Source organism: Aptenodytes forsteri, unplaced genomic scaffold, assembly GCF_000699145.1.
Source record: "Aptenodytes forsteri isolate BGI_AS27 unplaced genomic scaffold, ASM69914v1 Scaffold49, whole genome shotgun sequence".
In the NCBI taxonomy this organism is placed as follows: domain Eukaryota; kingdom Metazoa; phylum Chordata; class Aves; order Sphenisciformes; family Spheniscidae; genus Aptenodytes; species Aptenodytes forsteri.
This window is the reverse complement of record NW_008795125.1, coordinates 4,130,684-4,153,288: the sequence shown is the minus strand read 5'-3', so window position 1 is coordinate 4,153,288 and position 22,605 is coordinate 4,130,684. Positions and strand designations below refer to the sequence as shown.

General features: G+C 41.5%; 1 protein-coding gene across 1 annotated transcript in view; it reads right to left on the bottom strand.

Annotated features, from left to right (window-relative positions):
- Nucleotides 1–22,605, bottom strand: part of DEPTOR (DEP domain containing MTOR interacting protein) — a 78,433-nt gene that overhangs the window by 9,154 nt on the left and 46,674 nt on the right. Inside the window, exons 5-8 of the mRNA XM_009277214.1 lie at nt 18,420–18,605; nt 17,627–17,761; nt 14,433–14,503; nt 13,660–13,764 (exon numbers count right to left, since the gene is read on the bottom strand). Coding sequence (XP_009275489.1) covers nt 13,660–13,764; nt 14,433–14,503; nt 17,627–17,761; nt 18,420–18,605 — 497 coding nt within the window. The remainder of the gene's footprint in view (nt 1–13,659; nt 13,765–14,432; nt 14,504–17,626; nt 17,762–18,419; nt 18,606–22,605) is intronic.

Sequence of the window (22,605 nt, the reverse complement as noted above, 5' to 3'; positions counted from 1 at the left end):
GATCCTACAGGGACAAGGATCAGCTGGCCAGCTTGAGGAGCTCAAGCTTATAATTGTTTCATTATGGTATTCTGAAACTCACTGTGATCTTCCAGAGGAAAGGCTCTTCACATGTGGTTAGCAAAATGATCTATTTTCTATGTGCAATCTGCGTGAGACACCTGCGAGATCCTGACTTCTGTTAAACACCAGGCCATGCTGTCAGTAAGAACCCTTCCTTACAGGCACCCATTTGTCAGTGACCTGGAGATGTCTTAAGCAGAATACTCAACAAATCAAGCTCTTCACACTTTGTACTTTTCAAAACTCTGGGCCAGTTCTAAGACTTACTGGTTGATTCCTGTGCTATGGCCACAGCTCTCACCTGTGAAGGTTGCTGAACTGGTGAAACTGAGAAGGAAAAAGCAAAGCAAAGAGAGAAAAGATGTTCTTTACCATCACTTGTTTAAAAAGGCCGTATATCTGCTTTGGCTTTTCTTGTCTTGCTGACAGATTTCAGCAAAATTTGGAGAAGGCTCAGGTGCTACAAGAATGTAACATCTGAAACACAGCTTTCCAGCCATCAGCAAGGAGGAAGGGGACAGCCAAGCTTCCAATATTTTAAAGGAAGAGTTATGCTTCCAAGGGGATTTCCCCCCCCTCACATTCCCCTTGCTCCTCTGGAGATGCTGGGAACTGCCGCTCCCATTCCCACCTCCCGAGCACCGCTGCGCTCTCAAGCAAACAGATGGAAATCAAGGCGTCATTTTTTAAATCTAATTTAAATATGAAATATGAAGGAGTTGAGAAATGAGTGAAAGTAAACACTCCCATCTAAGGCTGTTACTTTGTCACAGAGGAACAAAAAATTACACTGTTTCTACTTTTTACTGCAGTTACCATTTAAAAAGGAGCTATTTACAAGCGGGTAACCATGCAGGTTTGCCCTGCCAGTTGTCAGATCTCTTGAATAAATCTTCCAAGCTAATTACCACATCATCACCTTCTACCTCACACACCACGCCATGGGTTTGTACACAAAACCCTTAGTGACAACACCAGAGAATGAGGTTTCCCTCTCCTTAGGGTGTAAAGAACTAATCTTACTTTTAAAAGAAACGTGGGGAAAAAAAGGTTTGTTTATTAAAAGCTGGAGCAGTAACCTGATCTGGGACCCCACAACCCTTTCTGCCGGCAGAAGGGGATACCCTCAGCCTGAATTGCCAAGGACTCTGTGGATCTGGATATCAAACCTCTTCCAAAGGGGAGGAGGGTTCGTAGCAGGACTTGGTGTCTGCACTCCCAAGAGGCGCTCCTGTCCCTTTGTGCTGGCCCCGGGGAGCAATGCGCCAAAGCCAGGCACCGCTCCCTTTTAATCTTGTGCCAGCAAAAATAAATAAATGAAAGGACTTGTCTCCAGGCAAAATAAGTTCCCTGATGTGCCTGACATGGTTGGAGGAAGAAGGCAATAGATACGTATCTGGTTGGAGGCAAAGGGAAAGAGGGAGATGAAAAGGAGGTGAAGATAGGATCAACCTTTCTGGCAGCAGCTTACACTTAGATCAGTAAACTGCAGCTTAAGTTTTCAGGTAACTTAAAGTCCCAGTGAAATCAATGGCAAGATGGATGTTAGGGTAAAAGGAAAAAGTGCAGAGAAATCTGAGGCAGGAGAACAACGGTGGAGGAGAGAGGGCGCAGGGCTCAACTTCTTTTACACCCTTACGCACACAACTTGCATTTATGCTGATACAGGGGCTCTTCTAGTTTAATAGGCAACCCATACCATAAAGCAGAGGAATCCCTGTGCTCAGCAAAGAGCCCAGGCCACAGAGATGCTGAACATGCTGCCACAGAAGAACCTAAGACACAAGACTAACCTTCTAATTAAAAGCAAACACAGGCAGCACTGAAGTATTTGCTCCCACTCTGCTAAGCTTTACATTGTCACGATGGAATGAGGAAAAGAGATGAAAATCAGAGGTCCTAAAGGTTATGTTTCCAGTTAGATTTTTTCTTTTTTCTTCAAGTATGTAAACAATATGTCTTTTAATACCAATTTGACTCCAACACTGGACTCCATGAGTCCTTTTTGACAAAGGAGCTGAAGTGGAACTAAGTAACATCTTTGTGCTTGTCACAGCAATTGACACAGGAATAAAATGGAAGCAGGTACTTAAATAGCAAAGCAGGTGGAGAAAAACATCACTGGAAGTTCAGCACCTAAGAGCAGTTATACCCTGCAACCCATGTCAACATTGTGTAGAGATGAGCAAGGAGAACCAAAAGGCAAATATTCAAAGGTGGATGGAACAAGACTTTACCAATGGACAGGTCGATAGTCTTTTGAATTTACTGTGAGATAAACCATAGCAGACCTTGTGCATTTTCTTTTTTTTCCTTTTTTTTTTTTTTTTAAAAGAATTCATGCAATCTTGCTAGGATTAGTAAATCAAAGCTGGAACTTAACAATTCAAAACCTACTGCATGTCGCCGGAAGGTTAAAAAATCATGCAATGTCCTTTTCTACATAATTGAGGTTACTGGATAAAACAGAATAAATTGCAGCTGTGTGTTCAGCTCTGTAAATATCTCTAGCAAATGTGTAATTGGCTGTAGAGTGGGTGGTGTGGGAGTAGGCAAGTATCCAGGTCTTGCATAAACACGGGATTTTCTCTCTAGAGGGACGCATTTCTTGTCCAATGTTTACACCAGTGTTAAGCTGGCTCACTGTCCCATCAGTGGGCTAGAAACTGGGTACCAGCAGAGCATGGTACAATGAATAGCAGAGAAAACCAACTCCATTTACAGAATTACAAATGTAAGCATGTAATTCTGGCTCTCCATCTCGGCCTGTGGCTGTGGTCGGGTATGGTTGGGTTGCCTCAGCAAGGCTTCATTACATACTTTCATCGCATACGATCATTACATACTTTTTTTTTTTTAAAGGAGCTGAATTTTTAATAGTATTCCAAACTCTTTTTTTTTTCCATCTCTAACTGAAAAAAAACCCAGAAATTAAACAACATAATATAAAAACTACATCATATAAAAATTAATAAATACATCTAATAAAATAATATATATTTTATAACATAATAAGACGCATAATATAAAATTAAGTCATAGATTCTCAAAGGGCCTCATCATTGACTCAGTCAGTCTCAGGGAGCCTCCCTCCCCACTGATGGGAATCAATGGAAATTTCAGTCTTTTTTTTTCAATGGGAATAGAATGAAACCATTGCTGTGCAAACTCCACAAATAGAGTGGACAAATTAGAGGGGGAAAAAAGCTGACCTAATAGCCCATGAGAACAACTCTTGTTTTGGGGCAGGTGGCTTTCAGTCTGCACACAAGTCTCGGCTCTGCAGCAGTAGAGTTTGCCCAACGGATTGACTGAGTGGTCAGACAAATGCCGACACAGCAAACGGGAAATACTTAGGTAAATTAAAGCTATCTGTAGATACCTGGAGGGTAATAACAGTAAGGACCTAACACCCTGAAATGCAAACCTTCCATAAATAGGGAATAGGGAAATATAGGTCACTGCTTCTCATGGCCCTAATTGGGAACTGGTGTGTAAAATGACTGACTGAATCTGAGTCCCAGCGAGAAATACCCACAGGTAAAGCCGAGCTGGGCTGGGCCATGTCAGGAAAGCAAACCAGTGACTGCATGCTTAACTTTATCAGCATTTTTATTGTATACTGCAATTTGATACCTACCACAGAACAGCTCTGAAAATGTTAAATAACTCGAATGGCTAAAGGTGGCTCTGGGTGAAATACTGCATCGATAGCAGAAGAACATGGAGTCTTAGCTTAGAAATAACATCTTTTTATGCTTGGGCTGACCTTTTAGTGTTCTTTATTTTTTTCCTGGTATATCCATACCTAAACTAGAGTTGCTAAAAGAAAACCACACATAACGAATAAAGAACTTACTTAAAAACTATATAACAGTTTACTTACAAGGTCAAATATAATTAGGCTAAACTAACTAAATGTAGTTCATTTAGGGCCCATATTAGTTAAAAATAGCCCCTAAACCAGCCCAAACAAAGGAGTTACAAGGGCAGTCAGATCTATGCAGGGCACCCTCAGCACCCTCCGGTATCAAGACTGTAATGAGCAGGAATGGTCTGCGCCATTTGAGACAAACAGCTGCTCTCTGTTTGCACAAACAGAAGTGCAATTGTTTTTCCATGTGTTTGACTAGCTAAACAGAGCCTTGGCTTTAATGCAACATGTTTCCCGAATCATTCACTTATATCATGAAAGGAAGCCAGCTTGTGTCTTGAGCAGCAACAAGAAAAGACAGAGAGAAGTGCAGGGAAGGGTCTGTAAAGTAGGCAGACGGGGAGCAGCAGCATCCCCAAAGCGCCTGGGGCAGAGAGCTGCAATAGCCACGATGCTGTAAACCCAACAGCATCCGAGGAACCCTTCAAGGCTTCAAGTGAAATGGATATTGCAACTAAACCTAATAATACAAAATGCTTTTCATCCTCAGTTGAGAGCAAAAGCACTTCAAAATGCCAGCATTTTGCTGTACTGGCCTCTAATTTTTATAGACACTTAGGATATTCTTTTTAAGGCTTCAGCCATTCTGCAGCAATCCAGCAGTGGGATAAGTTTTCAGATGACAGGCCTCTCTTTAGAGAGCCTGGACTACCTAAAAGTGACCTGCAATAGCCTAAGAAAGCTCAAGCAAGGGTAAGATCCCAGCTGTTCTGGCTGGCACTAAATCGCGCTGTTCAATGGGCTATACACCACGCTGGAATTTGGAAGCTGTATCAAAACACAAGCACAGCCCTGTTTTACAGTGCAGCTGAAACCAAGACTGCTTTCTCTCTTTCTGAATGGCTACAGCTGTAAGACTTCAGAAACAATCAATCAAGAAAGCACTTTCATAAATGTAGGGTGTTCAGATATCTGGGTTATCCTGCCATAAAACACTACTTACTCGAAAAGAATTCTTAAACCTACTTTTTATTAAAATAATGTGACTAAATTTAAAAAAAACACTAACATTCAATTACAAACCTGCAGACAATTTTTTTTTCTTAATTGTATTTGCTATTGATGAGAAGGAGCCAATGCACAGACACAAGTACAGTAGGTCATTTGTTGCCCAACAGCATTTTAGGTGACCAGCCTACAAACAAGTTCAATTCCAATGTCAACTACACTGCTGTAAATGCAGAAGAAAGAGCTCTGAGGTATTATGGAACTTTCTGTATTTGCATAAGGTTTCAGTTGTTGTAAAGAAAAAAAAGTCATTTTATTGCCCAGTAAAACTCTCTGTGTTAAAAGAGTCTTTAGAAAAAATCACGCAGAGTTATTGGAAATCTAATACTGTTCTGTAGGCCAAAATTCACATCTGGGATAAGCAAGTAAAAGCTTGCTAAACCTGTGTCCTGTACGTTTAGGGGGAAAAAGGGAAATTCACTGTTAAAGGTGAAATTTATACTCAAAAAGCTAAACCAACTCCTTTTATATTTTACATAGGAATTCCCACTGCCTTAATTCCTTTCTCCATAGTGACTAATATGGGTCTTGTTGTTCAAAAACAGGACTGAAAAAGAATTTTCCTCTGTTCTCTTTTGTGTGTGTAGTTTGCAGTTTACATCCTGCTGGAGTAATGTTTGAGCGCTGCGCTGCCCATCTGCACGGGAGGGGATCTTTCCCATATTTTCTATACTTCAGGGGGGTGACTTTTCACACACAGAGTTTTCATTTCTTTAACAGTCCCTGATAGCCACAGCAAGCACCAAGTCTCTAGTCCAATATAAAGCTGGCTGATTTTTTTTTAGGTGATTTTATGCCCACTGACTCAGCAGAACAGAAGCCCATAGTCCACTGAAGCAAGTGCAGTCCCGCACCCCATCTACTTGGTGGTGACTGTGCACTCAGAGACATCTGCACAAGGGTGGAGTTCACTTAACCATCCAAAACAACTTCAACAGAAGTACTGGGGCCTCGGAAGAGATGACTTCAAAACAAACCGATTCTTTAGCAACTCTGCGGGGAAAGAAGCAAGACAAACCAAGGAAGGAAGCAGAAAAATGGAGATCCACCAAAAAAAGTAGGAATGTAGGATGAAATTCTGACATGTCTGAAAATGACAGCAGCTTTATTGTGGCTTTAAAAGAACCAGAATGTCATACTTAAGAGTCTAAGGATTTATTAGTGGTAAACAGAGCAAAACAGAGGAGAATTTTGGTAAAGATTAGCAGAGACTGGAATATGGTAGCATTGGAAATAGAAAGTCTCTACCCCCAGAACAGTTACAACCTGGGCAAGGATGGCAGGTGGTATGTCACAAAGTAAGTATTTGGAGTTAATACAAACACAAATTTCTCATCAGGAGGGGGAGAAGGATGGCTTAGAAAGAGGACAGTTGTACAAACTGAAGTTTGAAACTCAGTGGAGCCTGTGCCAGTGTAACATTGCTGCACGGGAGTCAGTAGATGCAGTCTGTAAATTTGGATCTACGTGTTGCTCTGAGACTGGGAAACCTAGAGCATACGCTGTGAACCACAGCCTCGGGAGACACGAAGAAACTTTAGCAAACCTGGAGGTTTTTTCATTTGTACTGGTACCATGGTACCAAAATGGATTTATTCATCAAACTTTTTCATTATGTCAGATTTGTTGGCATTTTCCATCTACCTAATCCCACAGTACTTTACAAGAATATCTATGTATTCCGGTAGGAAAATGGTCAATGTAGTTGTACAGAGGGTTTGTGACAGGGTAAAGAAGAGAATCCAAATCCAAATTATGTCTTCCATGTGGCTGCCATGGAGCAGGTTCTACCAGCAGGCCAGTGTCTCTAAGATAGTCTCCTGGCACTCAGAGAGGTCCAACAATGATAGGTCTTCTACCACGAAGAGGCATAAAGCAGACTGAGTAGCTGGTGCAGCAAGGGGGCAGAAGGGAGACTGATTCGCTGCTCATCCAATGCTGCACTGGGATTCCCAATGATGAGGGAAAACATTTCATGATTTCCATCAACCTAGAGACACTGTGCGAATGCAAAGGATGATCAAGACCATAAGGACTCTGTTGTTGCACTAGTAGTATTCTGTAATGAAAGCAAAGGAGAGATTTGCCAAACCTTGTCTCCTTTTGGCAACCAAAGTTCTGGCAGTGACACACAATGCAGCTCCCAAAATCATGTTTTCTTTCAGCAAGAGAAGCCCCTAGTTGGTGAGAGGGCTGAATTCACAAAACTCTCAGACAAGAGGAGATGGGTGCGATGCAGCCTGCTGCCCAGTACTCACAGAACTATATTACTATCATAATGTTGATCGCAATAATCCCAGTATAGTTAGAGTACCAGGGGTTTAGGGTAGGACCAACCTATTGAAAAGTGGTAACAGGACTCACTCTAAAAAATTTGGGAACTACTCACTGAGGTTAATTAAACACACTCAGTGGAAATGGAAACTTTGGGACAGTTACAGAGGCATCACCACAGCTCACCAGCAAACTCCTTGAGCAAATGATGACCACAGACCAAAAAGCGGAGGCAGGCACAGAGTAGAAACACCCAGGCACAGGTTCATGCATCGATCGGGAAAGTACGGTGACTGCTATACATGCTGTTAAACAGTTGTCACGGACAACCAACCATTGATCCATTTTTCATGTCAATGGCAGAGTTGAGTATTTTCACATTCACAAATATTTGACCTCTTCCAACTTCTGTTGAATCATCATGCTATTGACTAACACAGCTGCCTTACTACATTTTTCTTTAGAGTCTTTTAGAAAGGTTTCTACTAAAGATCAAATGAAAAAAAAATAGCATCCACACTGTTGACCGTTATGTTCTTACTATACTCTTAACATGTCCTAATGTGATAACCACTCTTCCTGAGCATGACTTACAAGATGTTCAAAGCTAATGGCTACCCTCCTCAGCTCACTCTCTCCAATCTCTGTGATAGATAGCAGCACATAAAATCTGAGGTTCTGGTTACAGCTGCATAAAGTGAAAGACAGAGCTACAACTTGTTTGAATTTTCTTTGGTTTTGCAAAACTAGAGTTGATTTTATGGTAAAATACCAAATCTGATTTCTTAAAATTAGATTTCTCTAAAGTCATAGGCGCTTGAATACAGCTTCTACTTTTCTAGGGGGGAGAATGGACCTTTATGTTATAGTTTATAATTAAATCCTATCAGAAAATGAAGCACTCATTTACGGAGACGTTTGAAACATATATACATCTATATTCAAGCTCTACAGTAGTGGCATTCATCACACGCAGTGCTATGTGCATTTAGCTCTGCTGTTTATTTATGGACAAGCTATGGAAACAGTTTGTCAGCAACTTTTGAGTGTTCACATTATGAAATATATTCATTCTGAATTCACTCCAATGAAATTATCAAATTCAGCAGCGAGCTGATAACACAGCTAAAGGAAAACACCAACCTGCCTCAGTGTTTTCATGCTGTAATTGAAAACAGATGGCAATTCGTGTAATTTATGCTTTTCTACAATCAGTAATATGTTGGTATAAGATAAGAATTCTAAGACTGAATTGCATCTGCTTCAACAACACTATATGCTAGTGCACAGTATAAATATTTATCCAAACCTACTTCATCTTCTCATTTAAAGCTCAGTCAAATGAGATAGATAGTGAAAGTACCCTTTGGATACCTTCAAATAGCACTGAAGCATCTCCCCAGTGCTTTAAAGGGTTAGAGTCCCAGCACCAAACACTGAAGGATCTTCCCTTTCCTAATCTTCATGGAGAGGCTTAAATGGAGGCATGTTCACTGTGCCTTATTTATACAATATAAATCCCAGTCTTCAAGCTCTCGCTAGGCTGCCTTTAGGAGTTAAGAAGTTGTTCCTCACTTACGATGTCCAAGCTTCTCTACTCTTTCCACTATCCTGTAAAACATTGGAGATTGGCCACAGCCATAAATGGGATATTTTTTCCTGGGGGAATATTTTTTTTAAAGATTTTTAGACTGGTTTATCTTGCTTGTCAAACAGTTAAGCAATCACCAGTTTTGAGGTCAGACTGGCAAGGACCATGGAGTGGGTTTTGCGTTTCTCTGCAGCATGGGGTACGTTCAACCTCCCGAGAATTTCACAGTTCAAATTTCTTCCTATTGCAGGAATTGAATGCATTGGCAATTCCTCTGATATCACATGCTTTTGGATTGGTTTCCCCCCCAGTTGGCACCTTATAATGCATAGCTTTTAGTCCTTTACGTTACAAGCCTGTAATATTTTGTGACTGTGGCAGTATTTGGACTCTGTGGACTAATCAGATAGTACCAATGTTGCTTTGATTGCAGGGAGACTGCGCTTGATGACCTCAATGGACCTGACAGCAATCAGCTCCATAAAACTGTGGCTACTCAGTTACACTCGAGATTTGGCTCTTATTCTGCTAGTGAAATCATTTGACAACACGGACCTGAAATAATCATTTGTGAATGTAGAAGATGATGGCACAGGCAGAAAATTTATGAGACTGACCTCCTCCATGTGCCAGCTTTTAAAGATCAGAAGGAGAGCAGAACCACGCTGAAATGATCCTGGCTGTATACCATAATGCCCAAGCAGAGCTCAAAACAGAAGGGGTTGGTACGAGTGACCATACGTGGTCCCCCAAACTCCCTGCTAACTGAAATGAAGAAGAACTAGAATAGGGTAGAAAAGCTTGAGTGGCCCTTAGCAATTTGTACGATACAAAGACCTTAGGTGTAACAGCTATAAATACTAATTTGCTCATAATCAGTTTAAGGAGACAGATACTCTTTAGCATTTTGCAAAGATTAGAGCTGGGCACTGATTTCTCCAGTCAAAGGGAAGAACAGATAATCACCAAATGAGTGATTAATTTGTCTCTTTCACAAGCCTTACACTAAGCTAGGTCTGCTTGTTTTGTCACACTCTGTTGCAGTGATGTCACACTAAATAACAACATGTGATGCATAATTTAAGTCACTAGTTTGAAGTCAAGTTGTGTAGCTTTGTAAAGAATACTTGTACCTTAAAACCAGAAATTAACTTACAGAATAAAACACTGAAAAAAGGAGGAAAAGAGTATTCCTGACAACAAGTGGCAATATTTAGCAGCGTCATCTGCAGAGACCTGAATTTTGTAGTCAGTCAATACTGAATATTAAAGCAACCTGGGAAGTTCAAAATCCTGCTGTTCCTGTCTTCCACTGCTGACGACAGCAGACAGCAAAACAGAGCTGCCTATAACTTAGAAGTACGCATCGCAACACTGACTCCTTTCATAGTCCCGCGTCGCCTCCAGCTCCCACTTGTTAATGTGCTTACAACAACCACGCTCTTCACAACACCGTCACAGGCAACTGCACTTCAACAAACCAGGTCTAAAAATACTTTAATAAAGTTAATTGACAAGATATTTATTAAATTATTTGCTCAGCTTCATACTTGAAACCTCAGATTGTAAATGGTAATCCTATTTAAAAGCCCCAGAAGAGGTATCAAGACTTGAAGCCAAAACCATTACACCCTCTCACACCTCTTCAGCAGACCATGCTAGTAGGGATTTTCTCAGAATTAGACTGTCTGAAAATTCCCCCAGAAGAGGATGCCACATATAATGAGATGGCAAGTGCTGCCACGCAGAAGTGTGTGTGTGACGGAGACCCGTGCATCCCAGCCGCCCAGCGCCGTGCCCACCACACAGCCACTGTGTGTGGTCAGAGCTCCGTCCCAAGCTCATTGAGATTTCTGCTGAGAGTCCCAATTCACAGCGCTTTGGAGCAGGCCAGGAACCCAGCCAAGGTCAGACTGAAAGCAAGACACCAGAAAGTCCTTCAGGTACGTTGAGCCTGTAATGTTTACTGCTTTATACAATACACGATAGAGTTTTAAGTGCACAAAGTGAGGTCCTAAAATGAGACTGTAGGCAGCAGTCCTCTCTCAACAATTTGTCCAACATAATGCAAAGACAGGAATATAGTGCTCTCCAAGCGAGGTAAGTGCAAAATCACAAGCTTTACAAATACACTTCCAAAAATGATTACACTGGATACATCTCCTTAAGAGAAAAAACGCTGCTGCTACTGCCAAGAACTTTTCTACAAACCGCAATGCCAAGTCTTGGCTCTTCTTCAAATTCTTGCCCTTTTCATCATAGCCAACTTTCCTTGTTAGCGCTTCTTTGGTGTAGCGCTCAGAGCAACACTGGCAGACAAAAGCCTCTTGCACCAGCCCACCAGAAGTTACCGTGCCCAATAGTCTGTTTTCAAAGTGCCCCTCCTGCAGCTTCCACACAGGGGAAGATTTATTTTCAAGGAGCTGTCATCTAAAGCCTGTCATACTATTCCTCTAAATTTGCCAGATTGAAGAGTTCTGTAAACAGACGGATTAAGTGACATAGATTTTTAAAAATTTCAAATACTGCACTATAATTTACATACATATTGCCATGGGAACACCTCAACAAAACCCCTTATTTTCAAAGAAAACTGGCATTTCTTCACCAGGGGCTAAAGGTACTCAGCGTTTCTGAAAATGGAGCGCCAATTTTGGTGTCTAAACAGGGACTTTACTGATATATGGCCATAACGTTTTATGTGCACTTCTGCTCTGAAAAGCGATTTTATATAAAGATAGTACCTTTGCAAATAATCAGATCTGTCCTTTGTGCAAATTCAAGGCAATATATCCCAGTTTTACTGTCTCAAATACTGTTTGCTCCCCTCAGGACAGCAGACTATTTCACATTCTTATGTCTTGAATGGTTAAGGTAAACCTCTGTAACCCCATCAGAGCACATGAGTGCATGGAGAGCATGAATGGAAGACACGAGGACATAATTTGGTACATAAAACTAGTTTCAGAGGTGAAATATGAAAGAACCCAGCTTAACTGAAATGTCCTAGCATGTAGTTGCAGGGCTATCAGCATGGAACCAAAAGTAAAAACAAACCAAAGGCCCGCTATATTCAGCTCTAAGCGGCTGTGTTCATAAGTGAAATCTCTAAGATTATACATATAACACCACAGTGTTATTTTTACAAGTCAGGTTTCAGAACAGATCTACTTTATTGCTAGCTGCTATATTCAGAGAATAAAAGATGTTGTAAAGTACTAAACTCCCAAGTTCAGGATCTAGAACATACACATGAATAAATTCATTATTTTTAAATTTAAGTCCTTTAAATTTTAGGCAGGATTACTTTTCAAAAATGATACTCTTCATATGAAAATTGTGACTGTATATTATATTTAGGTATTGTATAAAGCATATAAAAAATTCCATCTCCCTCAGGAATCAAGCCGTTTGCCAGCAGGATGTGTCAGGGTGCTGCCTGCACCAACAGGCTCTGCAGCTGCCATTCCCCTCCCCAGGGGTTTGCCTGCCCATACTCAGAAAAAGTAAATGTTTCAAAGACAGTACATTCTTACAAGTTTCATGAAAAAAAACCCAGAAGCCAGAGAGAAGAAACTCCTGTAGTGCATTTGCTAAGGAGGGTGCCGTGGCAGGTCTGGCATCGTGCGATGGGCAGGATGCTCACCTCCGGAGTCGTGGCAGCGCACACTGCCTCCAGCTTGGTGGGCATGAATATACCGGCGAGAGACAGCTGGGGTGAGCGTGACGGGAAAGGGAAATAAATTAGAAGGCAGGACAAAATTTGCGGCAAACTGGGCTGCATGTGGAATGCATCTGAAACCTTCATGTGTGTCGTTACCATGCAATAAAACATGACATAAGCTGATCATTTAATCTTTGTGTCTGGCCCAGCCTGGACACTGGAGTAGGGGTAGCAGTTAGTTTCCCTTTCTTGCTTTTATCTGTACTTGGCATAATGCTTTGCTTTTATTTTTCCCACTGTACAAGAGAGTGAGTAATTCACAGATATATGCAGGATATGATGCAAACTCACAGGTAAGACAATGGGCTCTGCATTAGCAGTACAAAAGCCTTCACATGGAATTTGTATTTATTTATTTATTCTTAAATCTTGTATGAAAGTATTTAAACTCTTTATGAAATATGAAAGTATCAGACATTCCCCTTTCCAAAATGTCTTGAATCTTTATTGCTTTACAGTGAACAACAGGTTATGCTAGCTTCACTTTGAACAGGTGTGTCGGACTTTGCCTCTTCCTATTGTCCTTCCAAGTCTTCTTTGGTCGACTTGGCAGTGCTAGGTTAACGGTTGGACTCAGTGATCTTAAAGGTCTTTTCCAACCTAAATGATTGTATGACTTCTATATAGACAAAGTCCAGAAGCTGCATACCAACAACCACATAAGTTGCAAAATCAAGAGGAGGGAGGCTAAAATTGTGCAGAGTTGGAAAAAGGTGAAAATAACAAAAAAAAACCCACCCCAAAAAAACACACAAAAAAATCACCAAAACCAGCCAACCAACCAAAAAAAATACCCAAAAAAGGGAAAAGATCAAGAAAGTAACTTTGAAAGGATAAATGAGTTTCATGTGAAAAAGGGACCTGAAGAATCTCAAGGACAGAAGAAAAGAAACAGGAGGGGGGTGAAAGGTAGCAGAACTCACTGTGTACAACTGCCTGAAACTGAGAAAATGATCCTCAACCCTGGAAATAAAAGCACCTCTCCCTCCCCTGGTACAGGCAGCCCAAGACCTTCACTGAGCAGCACAAATACGCCTGGTAAATCGTCCCGGTTTGAAAACCCACCTTCATCCCAGCCGCGGCTGCCGGCCCGCTGGGGTCCACAGCTTGGATGTGGCAGGGCTTGCTCCCCCGCACCACAAAGCCCCAGCCCACTGCGTCGCCAACGATCTGGAAAGAGAAAAAAAGGACTTGATCATCTTCGGGCAGCTCGGTGAAATTCAAGGGGGTAACATCTAAATGGTTCAAGACATAATTTCAACATCTCTATACTTCCAACATCATAGTAAAGGACGCTGTGTACAGGCTGCTATATCACTCATGGGAAAGGCTCTATCCAAGTGATACCTCTTGCTTTTAATGAATGTTAAGATGTTGAACTAGGAGGCTGTAAAAAGCAATGCTTCCAATGACTAGGCTCAAAAATGTCTTTACAGAAAGGCTCTCTCTAATAGTGAATATGAATCAAAATTTCTGTCCCATCATAGGCTAGAAGGACCTAAGTAGAAAACTTCAATTTGGGTAGGTAATCCACTCCTGCAGTGCAAGTATTACCAGGAGCACAAAGTCTAGATGAGTTTGTATAATACAAATGTTATTGGCTTTATGTAATTTTACACTTCATTCAAGTCAGCAGTACTACATTGGCATAAAGACAGGATAAACAACTGCAGAATCAGACCTGAAATGTGTGGAAGTACTGATAACGGAGTTTGGGATTTTAAAGTACAAACCTCAGCAAATGCAAATAAGCTCTAATTATCTCATCAGAAAATGTCTGTTTGGATTACCTTATGCATGCAACATGCAGGAAATAAAGAAAAGTACTGGAGACATACCGTAAAAGTTTTTCTTACATATGGGGCTCCAGGCATCAAGAGCTCATCAGCAGTCACGGGTCTCTTTAATACTGTGGAGGTACATAAATGAATATTCAATATAAGCATTCCTCTGGAGTTTTTCCTAATAAATAAGACACAGCGTTGGGATACATCTTTTTGGCCCCACTTCCCATACACTCTTTCAGTTCTTGCAGACTTGCTTTAAACTAGTAAAAGAGCCAGGGAAAAGACTGCAGAATAACTCTGAGTACAAATAATCAGATCTTTGGAAAATCAGGGTGTTTACACAACAAAGTCTGTTGTCTGCAATCAAGATCCACAAAACACTATCACAAACATCAGAAGTGGCTGTTCCTGTGTCCAATGTTGAAATAAGTGACCAACCTTCCTGGCATGGAGTAGCTTTTCTTCCCGGCTCGCTCTGTGCATGTTGGGTGCTCTCTGCTATTTCATCTGAGTCGGGTTTGAATCACAGAATTAAGTAATAAGAAAATTCTGCTTGAGTCAGGAATTATCCCAACAAAGAGATTTCTGCAACTGTAGGCACAGACATCTAACTCCATCTTATCCAAGGACAGAATAGGTAATCTATAGCTGCCTGGGATTTTACATGAAAGGAAATACCAGTGAGTTTCTGCAGGTGATTCCCCATTGCCTTACTATGTAATGAGGTAATTTTCCCCTGAACAAAGTAAATGTAAAGTTCTGCCAAATCAAATCGATACCATTCTGCACACCAGTTTTTATCTGTCTATAAATGCTTCACAAGATGGAGGACAATGGGAAAATATATGTTGTTCACCATATTTGACTGCTTCACCTCTAAAATTATAGCTGCTTTTCTTTTAGTGATAAATAATTTTGATGATGTCTGCCTTTTGAGTCACAGGTGGAAGATAAAATTTCCCACAGATGGTATTCAAAGACATTCATGAGTTTCTTAATGGCATTCATGGGAGCAGGGAGAATTCTAGCATACAAACCAATATGTATTTTTTTTCTTTCCCATGGATTTTGACAAACTGTCATTTAGCCAGAGTTACACTTTGCAGAGCATGCCTGGTCGACGTAAAAAAACCTGAATGATTATGATCATTCGACAAGTCAGAATCAGGTAAATCATCCACACAGGACTCCCTTGTGTGCCTCCCTTCATTATACCTCCAGAAATTTTTTTTGTTTGATGATTGTTTTTCTACATGACTGGTCAAGTCATGACTTGAGGGGTTTTTAAGTGTTTGCCTACAAGAGAACTCATCTGACAATATACCTCTGCCTTGTGTTTGTTAGCACGCAGTTCAGCGACATGCTCTGGTTCTGGATAGCGGGAAACTATTTGTGAAAAAAATCACTTCATAGTCCAGCAGAGGATTAAGAATTCCTCCATAACATTTACATCTGACAGCCTTATGTTAACCTCTGCGAGATGACCTGTGGATCTGTACTTGCGCTACGGGAGAAATTACCCTACATTGCCCGTAACCGTATAATTCTTAAAAATAAGTCTGTTTATAAGTCTGTTGCTGTCTTCTTTCATATATGAGTCTGTTAAAGCTATTCAAAGTTTGAAAACTAGCCCTAAGGGAGAATTTCTTCTAAAAAATTAAGAATTTATGCAAGGGCAACATCAGCCTGTCCTTTTTCTTCCAGTGTTGTGTAATCAGCTGCATTAAAATAAACTTGTTCTCACTACTCATGGATTGACACTTCGTATATAATCAGAACCATAAATGAATGGAATAGTCGGCATACTTCAGATAACACACACATTTATGGACAGCGCAAGAATGCTGCTTTATCTGTCCCAGAAAATTTTCCAGGATGTAATTAATGATGTACTGGATCCACAGAGCTCACCATACAAAATCTACCAGAGCTTTTCTGGGAAGTATATTCTGCCAAAACACGATAATGTGGCACTCTTCATATAGGGGCAAACACATTGCATATAAGGGTAAACACATCGGAAGGTGGTGCCGAATGCCCAACAGCAGCGTACTCGAAGGATGCAATGACCACCAGCACTGAGAGCATTCCCCCAGGCTGGACAGCAGGTCTGGCGTAGGGGATTATGGCTTCTGCAATCATATGGAGTCCTTCAAATTATTTTAATTTAGAGCCTCATACTGAATTCTCAGGAGAGCCTAAGGAGAGGGAAGGAAATGTGCTAAAAGGAGAAAGAAAGAAAATGTCCCCATAACTATGCCTTTCTTTCTGATGGCCACTCTGCCCAGCAGGAATGAAATGCACTTTAGCTCACTCATCTCCAGAGTAAATTGTCAATGTTTTGAACAGGATTCATATATTGCTTAAGGCACTCTCTAGTAATCATTTCAAATGCCAGCATCCCTTTGAAAGCAAAGCTTACACATATCCACTGAAGCCTTCCCCCGCTGCACAATGGTCCCCACACTATCGGCAGAGACCCAGTAAATTTGAAGTAATAAGGAGCACAAAGGGCAGCAGTGACTCTGCTTTGAAATTCAGGGCTGTTTCTGAGGAAAACGGAGAGGCTGAAACAATACCTACCCTGGTCTCTTTTCCCCTTCCCAGATGTACAGTAAGAAACAACTTTAAGTGAACTGTGGAAGAATGGGTGTGTTTAACCTTCCGGCATGAATAAGAAATCCTTTCAAAAGGAAAATAAGCTTCAACACTACTTTTACCTTCCTAAACAGACCGGTGTAAGACCTAAACAAACAAAAAAGTTGAAATGGTCCCTGACAGGCTGAAACAATGCTGCCTCTTTTTTTAGAGGCTGATGTTTTCTGAGTTGTGTTATTTCATAGCAACTCAAGTGGCCACTGGATAGTTAAACTCTCCTCTGACTTGCACCAAAGGAATGTCTCTAGGAGGAGATTTGAATTGGTTCAGAGCTTGGCAATGAAGAGGCCAAATCTGTGTTTCTGACTGCATGTCCTCCTAAAAGATAAACTACAGCTCAAACCACAATTATGGGCTTGATGAAGAGATTATTGGAGGCAGACCTCTGGCTTGTGTTCAGCAGGACTTCAGGCTAGAGGATGATAATAGTCCCCTCTGGCCTACAAAACCTGTGACGCTGTGAATTTTTAATCTCTCCTTGAAAAGATAAACTTAGATGCGATGCTAGGCATTCTTCACGTCGCCTTCTCCCCAAACAGATGTCTGCACCCTGTCTCCTGTGCATTGTAAGCAATGCTGGTACTCACCAGATTTGGGGTTGCAGAGCACGGGGGGACTGCTGCTGAGCGTTGGGCTACTGCTGAAGTACCCACCCCTGCCACAGCTACTCATGCTGCTCCTCCGTACTGCCGACACGATCTTTATCTCCTTGGTGGGACTCACTACAAACAGAGAGAAAATACAGAGAGAAAGGGAACTGGTATCAATTATTAAACCCATTTCCCTGGTTTCTTTAAAACAATAGCAATAAGCCACACTTTCGCTGACAACACTGGGAAGGGGTTAGTGTGTTTTACATAGTTAGAAGAGTCACTGCATGAGTATGATATACTCATGTATACTGTAGCTAACACGATGGCTGAACTGCTCCCATTGCAGTGTCTTCTAGGAAGTATTTCAATATAAGGAAATAATTTTTTCCATTTTTCCTTCTGCTTCCCACTTATTCCTTCGGTTCTTGCTAGATATTGCTGTACAGCAAATGCTGCAGGACCCCTTTCCCTCATTTTTACTCTTCTCGAAAACTCCACATAGAATATGTAACTAATTACTTTGGGCTTGGAGGGATTTTAACCAGTTCTGTTTGTTCATGGACACTGATTTTTGATCAGCATCTCACATGCTATTGATACAGATGCAAAATCACACCAGGGAGCTAAAGATCTGGTAAATCAAGTGAATGGACAATCCCTATGAACAGGGATACACGATAGCCTGCCCTGCTTTTTTCAGATAAACACTGAAACCCCTTGGCCAAAAAAGGATAGTTGAACATCCCATGGAGTCGCCCTACAGACAGCAGTATAGTTGATGAGTCACCTGAGAGAAAACTGGTGTGTTTTCTGTTGTCATGGTTCTGCTTGCGCAGGCAAAATGGGCTGTCATGGCTTTCTGGCATCAAGCGAGATTTCTCAGTGAGGAGCTCCATTAATCGCCGCCGGCGGCGGAAATTCATTCTGCACTGGTAGAGCAAGTTGCTGTCCATAAAATGGTGCTTGTTGGACACTGGAGAAAGAAATGGATAGAAAGTCTATGCCTGGCAGGACTGAAATCAGAGCATACCTATGTGCAATGTGTGCACTGCACACCTTGGTGTAAGGAAGTAACACCCGGAGGTCTCCCCTCTGCAGACTCAGAAGAAGGAGGAAGGTGGTCAGCTTCATGTGGGTAGCTTCAATGTACATGCTTTTATAGCATTGATAACAAAGTAGGAACTTTAGTGGTCACTGCTGAGAGGAATCTTTTACAGTACCTTTATTAATGACAAGCACTTCTTATTGTCAAGTGGAAATAGAAGTACTTTATCGTTCCGTGACAGGTTGCATAATGGTCCATCTCCACACGTGCTCCCTCTGTATGCTGTTTCGTGCTGCCGGTCACTACAGACCAGACTTAGCTCCTTACATCGAGTTTTTTGTAAATTCATCAGTCTAGGGCAGCCCCTGGGAGCTCTGACTGACTACCTCATTTGGAGCTACAGGGCAGCAGAGAATTGAGACCTGTGTATTTCCTCTGTCTTGTTCACCACAGACACCGTGTCCCAGACACTTCCTGCAGGCCACTTCCTCCCCTTCACACGGATACGCAAGGTTTGGGAACAGGCACCCAGCCAAAAATCCTTTCTTACATAATGAATAGAAGTCTTAATTATAACCTGTTTTGACACTGAGAGCAAATCCCAGGTTGCTGGTGTCAGAGCAAGAGCACTGAGCCTATCCACAGACTGCAGCATCGCCATAATATCTGCGTGTTTGCTGCCACTGATGCTGCATCTTAATAGTGATGAAAAATGCAGCAGTTGGACGGAGTTCTGTGCCAGGTCCCGAGAGTGTTCTGACTCCTTCAGGGCTTGATCGCAGAAAAGCCCTCTGGAGTACTCCCTGCATTAGTACTGCAGCATCTTAAATAGCTGCAGTGGAAGTTTTGGCTGTGTTTTCTCCATCTTCACCTAGCTCCTGTGATCACGTTCCACAGAAATGACTTCCCACAATTGACCTTTTCCATGAAGGATCTAGATTCTGGATTTACCTAGTTTATAAATTGCATTTCTTCCAATATTGAATCATAAGAACTGGTGGGTTATAGATATTTATATGTAGAGTGTAAACAACAACATAGATATGCACTCATACATCAGCCAAGTCTAGTGCTTCATTTGACCTCAACCTCCTACCACAGACACTGAACTTTTGCCTTGCTCTTGGCTCTGCCCCCACTTTCGGCACGTGGGGTCCAAAAGCAGCAGAACCCAAGGCGCTACACCAGATCCAGAGCCTGGAGCCCTGCTGGCCCCCTCTCCCTTCATCCTCATCCCCAACACACTCTTTCTTGCTCTCATCCTTTCTTAACACCTCTGTGTGTCTCAGATTGCTCTCCATGAGCCCCACAGAAGTACATCACATATATGATAGCCTTGCAAAAAAGGCTGTATTTAGGCATAAACTTTCAGTATGTCATTTGACACTTGTGAGCTGCAGGAATATCCTCAAAGAGGAAAAAGCCCAGTCACCTTCTCCAGCAGCTGGTGGTCTCAGGGAGAATATTCATGCCAGGGATGTCAAGTCATCCAGACAATAAAGAAGACGCCAGTCCTAGCCATGGTCCTTGGGGCACAGCCCTCCATACGGATACAGAAACTGCCATATGGGGTGAGACCATATGTCTGTCTTGCAGAGAAGCATGTCTCTTGCCTGCCTGGCCCACTGTCAGAGCGGGGTCACTGTCTGTACAAATGGACTTTCGCCTTTGGAACGCAAGGAATAATCAGGACACGGGAGCCTTCTGAACTGCACATGCTTGTGCTCGAGCTGCCATGCAGACTGTCTGCCCTAGAGTCCCGCAGCATGGCATAGGGTATAGGGCATTTCTTAGAGTTTTGAAAAAAGGAAGAGTTTTGAAACTCTACCCTTTTTCCATGAATAAAGCAGAAAGCTCATGCCAGTCAGCCAAACCGTGATGTTTCAGTACCACCTACACAAAAGACCCCTGTTACCTAGATTGCCTGGTTCTGTTGAAGAGCGTCGAAAGAGCCAGTGCCACTTGGCTTTTCTCTGCTTCATTTTGGTGCTGAACCTGTTGTTTCCTCAAATCAGCCATATGCATCCTCCATGAGCAAAATGGCTTTGCTAAGTCAAATTTAGCATTACAAGCAATTTGTTACTGTGTTCTGACATGTTAATTATTGCAGGCACACACTGCTGCTGTGCTCATCATTTTGGACACATATAGTATGCAATACTATTAAACAACGCTTACTAACGATCCCTATTTTTGAAGAACAGAAATAGAGGAGGAGAGATTTGGAGACTTGCCTACATCCACAAAAGGATTTGCTATCAGAGGCACAGTTAATACGTAGGTGTTCACAGCTACCAGTCTCATTTTCAGACCACTGACACAATAAGTAAAAGTAGCAATATCTAGCAATATCCTACCACATTATTAGAATAACCTGATGCAAATACAAAAAACTTCCTTTTCTTTTTTTATGACATCTTAAAGAGTTCCCTGAAACTTAAAAAGACAAGCTCTATTTATTCAGCACACTACTGGGATTCATAACGTTAAGTGAAAGAGGGCCCCCAAATACTCACTTGGAAGTAGAATTACTGTCGCTAACCATTTGCAATATAAGAAATATCAGTATGGTTTCTGGTTCAAGTTAAATATTATGGCACTACAGTTCTCCAGTAAAACTACTCTGTTCTGTTTGTGTCATTAACTGAAGTGCTCTGCCAGTCTTAAGAAATTATGATAATCAGAGATCAACACACACTCGTGTTGCAGACATTGTAAAGCACTCTGAAATTCTAGAATAATCATTGACCATGAAACTACATAATATAAACCTTTTTATGCCAAGATACTGAACATAGTTTAGAATAACAATACTTGTTTTGACTGAAATATTGTAACATTATATACTTAAAATAGCAAAGCTTAGGTCTTACATTGAAGTAATTCATCCCTGCTGCAACTATTTTAGTCCAAGAGTGAATTTTTATACAATAAATAAATACAAGTGGAAAAGGTAAGACCAATGACTGTATGTTGTAGAATATTTGTATATGATTTACATAACAAAGGGTTTGTAGCCAGAATGTTTATGACAAGTAGTATTAGTACAGAACCTGGAGTGCTCATTGATTTTCATAGTTTAATTCCTCGTTTGTACTGATAGTTCACATTTCATGCAAGAGTGTTAGAACAATAGCGTGCATCCTCAGTTTGAGCAAATAAGGTATTTGTAGCACCATGTAACTTTTTGCATATTCCTTGACTAAAAGGTAATGTTTATGTACATTTTAGGAGAAGCTCAAAATATAAACAGGAGTAGATAGCTCAAACTGCCTTCTTGTACATATATCATCAAATAAAATATCTCACCAAAATTATTGGTGTGCTCCATGGGGCTTTTTTTCTTCCTTTTGAATCACCAACTTTCTGACACATTCGTGATTTGAGATGAAATGTCCATGATGCCTAAGGATGAATGTATCTGGAATGGTGTGGGAAAAAGGGATTTCCACACCATGGATCAGAAGGAAGAGGCTGAGGAGGGGGACGCAGACACCAGTGCAGGCTGTCTCTGAAGCTCTCCTCAGGTGCAGTGGCTGACTTGCAGCATTAACCAGGAGGAACTACGCATGCCCCTGTCCTTGATAAATCACAGCTATGTGAATGCCGGATGCAGAGCATGCACAGAAGGTTGTTTTTGTTATGCTTGGTACATAGAATCATAGAATCATTAAGGTTGGAAAAGACCTCTAAGATCATCGAGTCCAACCGTCAACCCAACACCACCATGCCCACTAAACCATGTCCCTAAGTGCCTCATCTACTCGTCTTTTAAATACCTCCAGGGATGGGGACTCCACCACTTCCCTGGGCAGCCTGGTCCAATGTTTCACCACTCTTTCAGTAAAGACATTTTTCCTCATGTCCAATCTAAACCTCCCCTGGTGCAACCTGAGGCCATTTCCTCTCGTCCTATCGCTTGTTACTT